This window comes from Liolophura sinensis, chromosome 8 (genome assembly GCF_032854445.1).
Source record: "Liolophura sinensis isolate JHLJ2023 chromosome 8, CUHK_Ljap_v2, whole genome shotgun sequence".
Taxonomy (NCBI): Eukaryota; Metazoa; Mollusca; class Polyplacophora; order Chitonida; family Chitonidae; genus Liolophura; species Liolophura sinensis.
Genome location: NC_088302.1, coordinates 20,971,560 through 20,984,395, shown reverse-complemented (window position 1 = coordinate 20,984,395; position 12,836 = coordinate 20,971,560). Strand labels below are relative to the sequence as shown.

Sequence of the window (12,836 nt, the reverse complement as noted above, 5' to 3'; positions counted from 1 at the left end):
GGAAGAAAAGCGTAGGTCTAAAAGTTATATGGAATTATACTTTCGTTTTTGTCAGTTTTGTTATTTTCTTTCCTTAAAAATTGCTGAGATAACTTTTGAATAACTTTTGGACATAAAACATTTGAATGGATGTATGCGTTGTACACAGACCCCGAACAACAATCCTTCATGATACATTGTACTTAAGTTTGTTTGCTAAAAACTGAGCTTTATACTGCAAAATAAAACATTTTTATGACCGATCATTCATTGCTTTTCGTCTTGTTACTGTGTGGTCATATATTTGCAAATAACGGTATATGACCAATCAAAATATCCGAGCTAACGTCTGATCATAAAGTGCTGGGGTAGCAGAATACCAAGCGTTAGTTTCACAAAACCACCCTGGATAAAGTCCACAACTTAAACCTTCTTCACAAAACGAAGGCAAATGTTTTAAGGCTGATGCTTAAAGGCGAGAAAACACTAACTTGAAGAATATATCCGATGAAAGACCATTAAACACTGTCAGAATAGTTGGATTTGTATTTTTTACAATTTTATCGCCATTGTAAAAAACAAATGCAATCAAATGTTTGAATCTACCGTGGCATTTTCTCACCATACTGGGGGCCTCCGTGGCTCAGTTGGTTAGCGCATTAGCGCAGCGTAATGACCCAGGAGCCTCTCACCAATGTTCAAGTCCAGCTCATGCTGGTTTCCTCTCCGGCCGTACGTGGGAAGGTTTTCCAGAAACCTACGGATGGTCGTGGGTTTCCCCCTGGCGCTGCCCGGTTTCCTCCTACCATAATGCTGGCCGCCGTCGTATAAGTGAAATATTCTTGAGTACGGCGTAAAACACCAATCAAATAAATAAATAAATAAATGAATTTCTCACCATACTGGGACCAATAACGTCAGGTATTTGCCACCTAACACACATAGACTAGCAGATATCTTCTTTCCAGATGTGTTTACATACAGATTATTTACATCCAGTCTCTGAACTTTATCCAAATATCCATGTGACATCACTGATACCCTCTGAGTCACTAGAGACCACCACAGAATATGATGTTTTAAAACCATTTTACTCTCTTGGGAAAATTCTAAAAAATGTATCAAGCCATTTTCCTGGACAGTGTTTATTGGTCTTTAATCTGATACATACTTCATTTAGTGTTTTTGGCCTAGACCAGATGGTTAAACGTGGCTGCAATATGGGAGTTTCGAGTTCAAATTCTTTTGTCGTCAAAAGTAAAAACTGTCCTACCGTGTCAAGTGACTTACCTAAAATGCTAGGTAACATTTGTGTACATTATTTTACCAATTACTTGTGTTACCCTTTTCCCAGCGTATTCTGTTTCACCATTTAGCTTGACTATATCCCAGTTATCACACTGTCGTCGCTGCTCTGGTTCTACTCTCTATGTTGTAAGTTTTTTATTATCTGGCATCAGGGATCTAGCATATGTTTCGACCAATGCAAAAGAGCTGCTGTGACCAATGAGACTATTTCTCTCAAGTGTGCACCGCAGACTTGTTTGTACACGGTGAAAGCGACGGAATTTCGATATTTACTGATCCGAAGGTGGGAATGAATCAGCTGACGATTAAGTCTTGTTTGGCGCCATCCATTCTCCAGAAGTTTATTTATTTATTTATTTGATTGGTGTTTTACGCCGTACTCAAGAATATTTCACTTATATGGCGGCGGTAAGCATCATGGTGGGGAAACCCACGACCTTCCGCAGGTTGTTGGCAGACATTCTCACTTACGGCCGGAGAGGAAGACAACATGAGCTAGACTTGAACTCACAGCGACCGCATTGGTGAGAGGCTCCTGGGTCTTTACGCTGCGCTAACGCACTAACAAACTGAGCCACGGAGGCCCCTCCAAAAGTTTCCTATGATATATATCTTATCAGTCAGTTTTATTTGTACTGTGTACCGACGAGCTTCGTAAAGGGCATACGACGTACAGATTTACTGATAAAAGACAAATGGAAGATAAATGGTCTTCAACGAACGTTAAACTGTTCAAACGGCCCCACGAACCCTGTTAAGTACCCGTCAGAAGCCACTGACCCTTGGCAAGTTAGCGACGAACTTTTCTACGAGAGTCCTTCAAATATTTACGCCATATTGTTGGAAGACAAGTGGTCGAGGGGAATATATTTTAACGCCACAGAAGATAAACTTTGTTACACATATTTCCTTATTCATCTTGGACGGAATTTCCTGTGAAAAATAAGGCGCTATTTTTCCTCTCCATATCACTTAATTCATCTAAAGAGACGGTACTGAAAAACATGCTCTCGAAACTACGATTGTGCAAAACATATGTATCTATTTGGGTTGGTGTTTAATGATGTGTTATGGAATTTTGAACGTTCATACGAACGGGGTCAGGTTTAATGGTGGAAAATAAACCTTCTGCGGCAAGTCGTTAATCTCCGTCAGGTGCTAAGCAAATCCTCTTATTTACAGCCTTGTGTAAGGGTGGGGAGAGCGGCGTGGCGGGTGGGGACTCCGTGGTGGAGTCTATGGTCACCAATTCGCTGTGAGTCCAAATCGGCGATTGTCCTACACAAACATACAAAAACATGACTACCGTATAAATGTCAACTGTTTTTTTTATCCACAACTTATGCTTGATGCCAGCTGTCACATGTGCAAATTGAAAAACGGTTTTTCTTATTTACCCTTTGAGATACAAATGTCTACATAAATAATGAAATCAAAAGCGCCCGCTACAAACATTTGCATGGTTTACATGACGCTTTCTGAACTTGGAGGCATTAAAAAAATATTTCATTTCAATGATTTTGTAAAACAGGTTATCGTATTACAATTTGACCTCTAGAAAGTGAAAAGTACAAATTATATGAATTTGTGAAACACAGCCTCATGTAGATCCCTTAAACCCAGAATCTTTGAGATCACACAGCAACTTGACTTCCATTTGCGCAATAAAGTTGTCCATTTTCAACTGGGTCATCCCTATAGCGGTTCACGGTCACAAGTCAATTGCAACTGAGCCTTATTCGCTACTATGATAATATAGTCGTACTGCACAATCACAACAACTAGCAAAGCTGCTTCTTAATCCAACAGGCACAGGCACAAACACGCTTCCTCAGTCCTTCACTATAGTGATATTCTTCCGCCAGCAGGCTGCGGTATACAGGGATTAACAACTACGTTTGCATACATTGTTTTCACGGACTATATATTGCAGCGTAGGCGTACTGCATGTTACTATGAGTAATTCAACCGTCACCGACCATAAATACAATGGAGAATGCACTAAAAATCATTAGCACAATTTCCTCCATTCTCACCCTCGACTAGGCGGCTCATTCGACTAGCTTACACCATGAGAGAAATCGTCCACCTTCAGGCCGGCCAGTGCGGAAACCAGATCGGTGCTAAGGTGAGGATAGGAAATACCTGTCGCTAACACGTTCCGTGTCTCATACAAATGGCTGGGTCGACAATGCTCAACACTTTATGATTAGTAGTCCACAAAAAGGAAACATCAAAATGAAATTGTTTACATTCAATTTGGTTTCGATATTATCAGTTAGACCATATGTCTGATTGACTAACTCGTATGCTCAAAGAATTCCCATTTTTTTGACGTTTGTATTATTTATTTGTTTTAGGAAAATTTTAATATCTCTATACTCCACTGAGTCACTATATGTGAATGATTTCTTTATACTTTAGTTCTGGGAGGTTATCTCTGACGAGCATGGCATCGACCCGACAGGAACCTACCATGGCGACTCCGATCTCCAGCTAGAGAGAATCAACGTCTACTACAATGAGGCAACAGGTATGGAAACACTTTGTACTGCGACGTTATTGTCTCCCGTAATTCCACAGGATAAACTTCGAGTACTTTATTTAGATTGACAGTTTCCGCCCATTGAACCGAATATGTATTTTCCGGCTTCTGCTGCCGCACGTGGGAAGGTCCGACAGGAACGTGCAGATAGTTGTGGGTTTCCCCTGGGCTCTTTCCGGTTTCCTCCCACCATAATGCTGGCCGCCGTCCTATAAGTGAAATATTCTTGAGTACGGCGTAAAACACCAATCAAATAAAGAAATAAATATTTTCCGGCTTTAGCATACCATAGTAACTGTATATACAGTGTGTCCTTGGATCCAGTTGTTCTCTATAATACTGGTAAATCAGGATTGGCAACTAACTGATCACCGACCGATATCCAGCTAAGTGATTACGAAAGCTGAGAAATCCAGATATCCCATCCCGCATCATCCATATGTTAAATTTTAGGAACGAAAAACAGCGTAACTGCCCAGTTGGTACTATAAATTTGAATTTTGTATGTCGATAACGAGCTATCTGTAATCAGAACTTTAAGAGAAAGTTATATCCCTACGTTATAGTTTATTAAAAGATTTTGGACATAAACGTGGAATTTATCACCACTGGTGCCTTTTATTCCCCGATCATTAGGTGGAAAATATGTACCGCGTGCTGTCCTCGTCGATCTGGAGCCCGGTACCATGGACTCTGTCCGATCCGGTCCATTCGGTCAGATCTTCAGACCGGATAACTTTGTTTTCGGACAGAGCGGAGCTGGTAACAACTGGGCCAAGGGCCACTACACGGAAGGGGCCGAGCTAGTTGACTCTGTTCTCGATGTGGTCCGCAAAGAGTCGGAGAGCTGTGACTGTCTGCAGGGCTTCCAACTGACCCACTCTCTGGGTGGGGGTACCGGATCTGGAATGGGTACCCTTCTTATCAGCAAGATCCGAGAGGAATATCCCGATAGGGTGATGAACACCTTCTCAGTCGTCCCTTCACCAAAGGTTAGTATATCGTCAAAAATGAAATAAAGTTTCGTCATTGCTGCTAAAGTAACATTAAAATCATTTGGCCAGAGTAATCATACTGAATAATGAAATTGTTAAACTGTGCTAGGACATATCTTGAAAAATATAATCTAAGTTTAAAACAAAGCTTTAGGTCAAGCATAATCATAGAAGATTTGCTCATTCTCATGGTTTGTGTTAAAACATAATGACCAAAAGAGGCTTTTCACTTAATTTTCAAATGAATTTTTAGGTGTACCGGTAAAAGCATCATTAAACAAGTGTGAATACTGATGATATTGATCTAATGCATTATAAATGAATAAGACTATCTTTGTCTATACCCTACACTCACAAAACTGACCGCCTTCGTAGAGGAGAATCCCATAAGTATGAGGTTAAGCAATAATCAAATAAATTATCTACATCTAGAATAAACAATGTCAGCACACCGATTTTACTTAGAAGTTTTGTCTAAGAATGTAAATATTGATTGTTTTACACGGAAAGGACCTGTGCTTGCAATTTGTAAAGTATGTTCATCACTTATATTGTATATGCTGTTTAGACTTTTAATCTGTGTTAACTGAACGTCATCTATCCTTGTCTCAGGTATCCGACACCGTTGTAGAGCCCTACAACGCCACCTTGTCTGTCCATCAGCTGGTCGAGAACACCGACGAATCCTTCTGCATCGACAACGAGGCTCTCTACGACATCTGTTTCCGAACACTGAAGCTGACCACCCCAACATACGGGGACTTGAACCATCTGGTCTCGGCCACAATGTCCGGTGTGACAACCTGTTTGCGATTCCCCGGTCAGCTCAACGCTGACCTCCGTAAACTGGCTGTCAACATGGTACCCTTCCCCCGTCTCCACTTCTTCATGCCCGGATTTGCCCCTCTCACCTCCAGGGGTAGTCAACAGTACAGAGCCCTGACCGTGCCGGAACTCACCCAGCAGATGTTTGATGCCAAGAACATGATGGCCGCCTGCGATCCCCGTCACGGCCGTTACCTGACCGTGGCCGCCATGTTCCGTGGTCGTATGTCCATGAAGGAAGTCGATGAACAGATGTTGAATGTACAGAACAAGAACAGCAGCTACTTTGTCGAATGGATTCCCAACAACGTCAAGACAGCTGTCTGTGACATTCCTCCACGCGGTCTCAAGATGTCGGCCACATTTATCGGCAACAGTACAGCCATCCAAGAGCTGTTCAAGCGAATCTCCGAGCAGTTCACGGCCATGTTCCGTCGTAAGGCTTTCCTCCACTGGTACACAGGTGAGGGTATGGACGAGATGGAGTTTACTGAGGCCGAGTCCAACATGAATGACTTGGTGTCCGAGTACCAGCAATACCAAGACGCCACGGCCGAGGAAGAGGGAGAGTTTGACGAGGAAGGTGAAGCCGAAGAGGACGCTTAAACAAAATTGACCAGTGGGAAATCAACAAACGACTAATGGACATGATTTTTAAGAAAACGTTTAGCCCAGGAACTTTTTTTGAGTTAAACCATTTTGTTGATGGACAATAAAAATACTTTGTGCCTGCGACACTGACAAGTTTTCGGCTGGTGTAATATATGAAAGTGTATACATCCAAAATTACAGTTCTATTTAATACATGTTGAATGATTTTTTCTATTTGAACTGATATTAATATTCGAATTAATGAAGTAATATTATGGAATTCCTTTATCAGTTAATTTTAATGGTCAATTCAAACAACCAATGCACAAGAAATAAAATCTGACTAAATTACATTGCTTTTTGCGACGTCTCCGTCTACAAGCTGTATAACGACATCCTAACCGATTACAGGCTTCACCGGCTTCGCCGAGCTTTTTCCAGGCACCAGTAAACTAGATCGCAGTTGTACAAGTGAGAAATTTTTAAAAATGGCGTGAAACACCGATCAAATTTCTAAAGGTTTTGTGTTCCTCCAGTGACTCCTTCATCGATTTGATTAATGAGCAATTAACGCCGTCCCCAACTGAGACTTTTCACTTATATGACGGTGGCCAGGTTTATGGATGGGGGAAGCCAGAGTGCCCCAAGCAAACCACTCAACTTTGCCAGGTACTTCACCGTTTGACTAAAAACCGCTCATGCAATCATCGAAGGTGTTGATCCCAGTGTAGATCGTCATACTCTAAACTTTTTCACTAGTACGATCGAAGGCGATCGGTGTTGTGGGTGGAGGAAGCCAGAGTCCATGGCGTAAACCAGCAATCTTTATAGGCAACTTATTAACGATCTTTAACAGGTGCAGTGTACAGACATAGGCCATATTGGTGTTCAACTATTTTACAAGAAACTTTGAATAAAACAGTTAGGGATGTATGTAGAAGCTGGATTTAAAAAAAAAAAAATGACGCGCATACGCGCACTAGATACATTATTCAGTTATGACAAGTATTGTCATCTGATTTGTGAAATGTATAATAACTGCAGAATTTTGCTCAAAATCAATAAAGTCTTGCAAAAGATCCCTCGTCTGACTCGCTATGCACCCACTGCCCTTGTTAAGTTGAGATAAGTCCCTCAAGTGTTTACACCATATCGTTTTTAAGAAGTCGGTGCCAACGGACGCCACGCATATAATTATTTTTTGAAAGGCCGGTATCATAGAGACATAAATATAATAAAATTTGGAATCATTCAGATCTGTTTCTTATATGCTGCTGTTATGTTAAGCAGTTATCTAAATCAACCAAGTAAAGCAAGCGTGTAAAGCTGATCTAGGGACGTAAGTTATATCTGTTGACATTTCAGCGTCAAAAGTTTTCGACTGATCTAGATATATGGTAAAAAACAGAGAAGCGCTATCGAGTAAGTGGGAGGTATTTGGGTACAGAAACTGGAGAACGTACGCGTAGCACAGAAACGACATCGAAGAAAAGATTAGAGCTATGAAATTATTATTTTATTCCAAATGTCCACGAAGAGAGCCTTTGTCACTTTGTAAATGATCTTAGACTGAAGTCAAAATTTCAGATTAATTTAAATTTGTTATTTCTGATGTAACAAGGTCAAATTTTCCTTCACAATGTAAATGCTGGACAAGTTACTGTGCAACAAATTTTAGCTAAAATAACGGAAAGGAACACACCAAAGTTATTGATTAAAATTTTGATGAAGTCTAAGATACCTTCCTGATCTTGGAGCCTGAAAAAACATTAGGGATAAGGAACCATTATTTTATAATAAATGCCACGAAAGGGAGTTCCACTACATATAGGAGAGGTTTTCTACATATATATATTTGTCAGGTGAAATTGGTTTATTGCAACTGTCAACAACATCCCAGAGAAGAGGATTTTTCCATTTATTGCAAAAATGTCCAGAAAGCTCACTCTCTAGTATTCATGCATTAAGATTAGAGGTTTGAGGGAGATTGACATTAAGTTTATTCCCAGTGTCCAGAAAGCCGGACAGCTTCTGCCACTTTCTAGTGGTGAAGTTAAATAAGAGCCATGAGATTGTCACATTATTCCCAATGCACGGTCTCTGTGACTTCCTAGTGATGAGGTGAAAAAAGAGCCATGTTATATTATTGCCCATGCATAGTCTCTGTCGCTCTCTAATGTTGACGTGAGATTAATATTCTCCTTCTCCTTCACCGTCACCACCCTCTTCCTCCTCAAACTCTCCCTCCTCCTCGGCCGTGGCGTCTTGGTACTGCTGGTACTCGGACACCAAGTCGTTCATGTTGGACTCGGCCTCAGTAAACTCCATCTCGTCCATACCCTCACCGGTGTACCAATGGAGGAAAGCCTTACGACGAAACATGGCCGTGAACTGCTCGGAGATTCGCTTGAACAGCTCTTGGATGGCTGTGCTGTTGCCGATAAATGTGGCTGACATCTTGAGACCGCGTGGAGGAATGTCGCAGACAGCTGTCTTGACGTTGTTGGGGATCCATTCGACAAAGTAGCTGCTGTTCTTGTTCTGTACATTCAGCATCTGTTCGTCGACTTCCTTCATGGACATACGACCACGGAACATGGCAGCCACGGTCAGGTAACGGCCGTGACGTGGATCGCAGGCGGCCATCATGTTTTTGGCGTCAAACATCTGCTGGGTGAGTTCTGGGACCGTCAGAGCTCTGTACTGTTGACTACCCCTGGAGGTGAGAGGGGCAAATCCGGGCATGAAGAAATGGAGACGAGGGAAGGGTACCATGTTGACAGCCAGTTTGCGGAGGTCAGCGTTGAGTTGACCGGGGAATCGCAGACAGGTGGTCACACCAGACATTGTGGCGGAGACCAGATGGTTCAAATCCCCGTATGTTGGGGTGGTCAGCTTCAGTGTTCGGAAGCAAATGTCGTAGAGAGCTTCGTTGTCGATACAGAAGGATTCGTCTGTGTTCTCGACCAGCTGATGGACAGACAGGGTGGCGTTGTAGGGTTCAACAACTGTGTCCGATACCTATAAATAAAACCGGGATTGTTTTGTAAAATAAATTTCTGTATAAAATATATATGTACCGGAACATGTTTTTGTATGTGTATATTAATTTGTATGTTTGCCCCTCCCGTTTTTACAAATTAAATCACTTTCTCTCAGCAAACCTAATTATTGTATTATAGTGCATTTTTTCTATTCTCCACTGAAAAATGCTTATCAGGTCGTATGTTACACCTTAGCGTCCTGTGTAGTAAAATGTGGTTTGAATAACCCAGTGCTTTTTTTTCTTTAGATACTTATAATGGCGCGATATTCTTTTGTGGATGGGACTTATCGGCTCTTTACTAATGTAAGCCAATATTATGACTGATGCGCCAAGGATAGATATTATAATCAGGGGTCTACAACGTTGAAGCACCTTCGAACACCTTTTTTTACGATTGTCATTGTTCGTTCATTTCAAGGAAATAAAAAGTTTCAAGATTTCGGCAGGCGAGGAAAAGAAAAGAAAATCTTACTGATTCTTAAAGTTTTTTTGTTCTTCTTCTTTTTCTATTACCATGCACACAATATATGCACCAGGCCACCAGAAATGGTGACGCACTATTTGCGTACACTCTGGCATAGCTTTCATTTAATTTGTTAATATCCATTGTTCTTAATGGGATACATATGGACACTAACAACATTATAGAGATCTAACCATTTAATCATTCCAGATTATTGTACTGACTGACCTTTGGTGAAGGGACGACTGAGAAGGTGTTCATTATCCTGTCGGGGTACTCCTCTCGGATCTTGCTGATAAGAAGGGTACCCATTCCAGATCCGGTACCCCCACCCAGAGAGTGGGTCAACTGAAAGCCCTGGAGACAGTCACAACTCTCCGACTCTTTGCGGACCACATCGAGAACAGAGTCAACCAGCTCGGCACCTTCCGTGTAGTGGCCCTTGGCCCAGTTGTTACCGGCTCCGCTCTGACCGAAAACAAAGTTATCGGGTCTGAAGATCTGACCGAATGGACCGGATCGTACGGAATCCATGGTACCGGGCTCCAGATCGACGAGGACAGCACGGGGCACATACTTACCTCCTGAAATGTAAAAAGACATATACATTTATTGATCAGGAGGGCAGACTTAACATGAAGTTTCCATAAGTACGAGCATTTCAGAGGAGATTTTCATATAGCGTTTATTGTTTCTTTAGGCATGTTGGCGTATCAGTGGCCTCATTATCCTGTGGAATTACGACAGACAATAACGTCGCAGTGTTTCCATACCAGTTGCCTCATTGTAGTAGACGTTGATTCTCTCTAGCTGGAGATCGGAGTCGCCATGGTAGGTTCCTGTTGGGTCGATGCCGTGCTCGTCAGAGATTACCTCCCAGAACTGAAATATGAAATATATGAAAAGAATATAATTTCGGCTGTATGCAAATACATAGTTATTCTGTGAACAGAAACACACACACACACACACACACACACACACACACACACACACACACACACACATATATATATATATATATATATATATATATATATATATATATATATATATATATATATATATATATATATATATACTGATATAAAAAAACATAAGTATGTATGTATGGTTGGGGATTTACGTCGTATTTAACAATGTTTCAGTCATGTGACGATGGGGAGTCATTAAGTGTAAAGATAAATCATTTATACAGCGAGCTGTGACTGGGTAGGACGTCATGGATAGTGTTTTTGACTTAGCTTTTTATACTTAGCTTTTGACTTAGCTTTTCAGCGAGGCAAACACAAGGAGACACCGTTGTAGTGTGACTGAAACAACGCTAAGAGCCGCGTATAAAATCAAAAGAAAGGAAAGCAAAAAAAAAAAAAAATGTCCACGCACTCCCCAATCTGATCTGAAAGGGATTCGCCAGCCGCCTCGGTTCCATCGCCTATGTAATGTGACTTTTTGGGCAACATAGATAGTGTCTTCAGCATAGCGCCCAAATGAAACAGTACCGAGACGTCCCGTATTTCTACAGACTTTGTCGTGACATGATCGAAATGATATCTAAATAACTACCGGTAAGGTAAATTCTCATGCAGGCATACAGAAAAGGAAAAATAAGCTCTTCTTTTACAATGCCATCTGTAAGCCAATCACTTAATACATCATTTTTTCCCTGATTTTTGAAAACACGGTTTATCTGTTATCTGTCATTCCATGACATCGGACCCGTAAAAGTGACATGGTAAAAAAATGGCTTGTGCCTAATCGTTTAAAACTTATCACAGCCGTCCTAAGACATGTATGTGACCTGAAGTTGTACATGTACATGAAATGGAAATGACCTGCGACCTGTCCTTGATTTAAAGTACATGTTATTTGTCTCATGCTAATTTTGGTCAAAACATGTAGTTATCAGTGAGAGATGCGGGTCTGTGGCTGTCATGTTGGCTGTACGATGGCAAACGACCTTTTCTCTTCCCCCCAAATTTCTTATCACTGTGTCATTTTTCTTCTCATTGTCTTCATAAGCTTTTTTTCTCTTTCAAAAATTTTGCTTTCACCATGTCACTTTTATGGCTCCGTAGTTGACATGGTAATTTCGACATTTGTCCTGATATATTTGTTAGAAATGTTCACGCATGTACAGTTTAGACACTCAGCAAGTTTTATAACAAACGTAACCAATCTGAAGACAGCTTTTCACTGGTAGGCCCAGTCATCATTCAAGATGGCTGCTTGCTCTAATCTGGTTCTAAGCGCCCTAGTCTCCCCACGATAAACCTCTCTGATGAGGAGAGTACAGATCCGCTCAGATTCAAAATTCAATATTTCAGTGCTACAAGTCGTGCGGACCATCCATACAGCTTGAGGATGGGCGAGACAAATTCAAATTCAACAGCCTTAAAACTGGAACACATATTATCATCAATCTACAGAGGCTGAATGCACGCGCCCAAATTTAAATTCAGCAGTTCACAATCCGAACATCGCCATTGTTATCTGGAGCTACTCTGCCTCTTTCCGACGTTGCTTGATTGTGAAATATATATGCTACTTTATTGATTATATCCACTGACGAATCAATTATTTAAAACAGATTAGGATTAATTCTGGGTTTTGTCAGTTTGCTCACCTTGGCACCTATCTGGTTTCCGCACTGGCCAGCTTGAAGGTGGACGATTTCTCTCATCGTGATACGTGGTTGGATTGAGCGTGTGGTCCGATGTACAGGCCTAACAGACTTGTGTGTAGAGCTATAACCTTATGATCAGCCAGTATATATATATGTGTTTGTGTATGTACTGTACGGGATAGGCTGTCGATATAGCAACGCTCGGTTAAATTGACAATAAGCTATTTTAACCGTGGGAAGCTAAATGTCCTCAGGGCAGACGTACGTATTCTTAATTATTTGTGTTATTTCACCCATGACGTGGCCCGTTACACCTCAGTGGTTTTACTCAAACGGTCAGTTCGCCGTAACTACAACAGCGCCACAATAAAGATTACTTCGAAATGCACTTGATTCAAAATTAAACAACCTGGTAGTAAACATCTATTGTCTCTTTTTATAGTTGATGGGGTGTTAAA

General features: G+C 41.2%; 2 protein-coding genes across 2 annotated transcripts; one reads left to right on the top strand and one right to left on the bottom strand.

Moving 5' to 3' along the window:
* Window positions 1-3,358: 3,358 nt before the first annotated feature.
* On the top strand, window positions 3,359-6,258 carry LOC135472749 (tubulin beta chain-like). Its single transcript, XM_064752411.1, has 4 exons — window positions 3,359-3,415; window positions 3,712-3,820; window positions 4,469-4,824; window positions 5,440-6,258. The coding sequence occupies exons 1-4, from the start codon at window positions 3,359-3,361 to the stop codon at window positions 6,256-6,258; spliced, it is 1,341 nt and encodes a 446-aa protein (XP_064608481.1).
* A 1,730-nt stretch (window positions 6,259-7,988) lies between these two features.
* Window positions 7,989-12,463, bottom strand: LOC135472748 (tubulin beta-4B chain-like). The gene is made up of 4 exons (XM_064752410.1): window positions 12,379-12,463; window positions 10,526-10,634; window positions 9,981-10,336; window positions 7,989-9,264 (listed from the first exon to the last, which is right to left on the bottom strand). Exons 1-4 carry the CDS (start codon window positions 12,433-12,435, stop codon window positions 8,434-8,436), a joined length of 1,353 nt encoding a protein of 450 aa, XP_064608480.1. The 5' UTR covers window positions 12,436-12,463; the 3' UTR covers window positions 7,989-8,433.
* Between the last annotated feature and the right edge of the window lie 373 nt (window positions 12,464-12,836).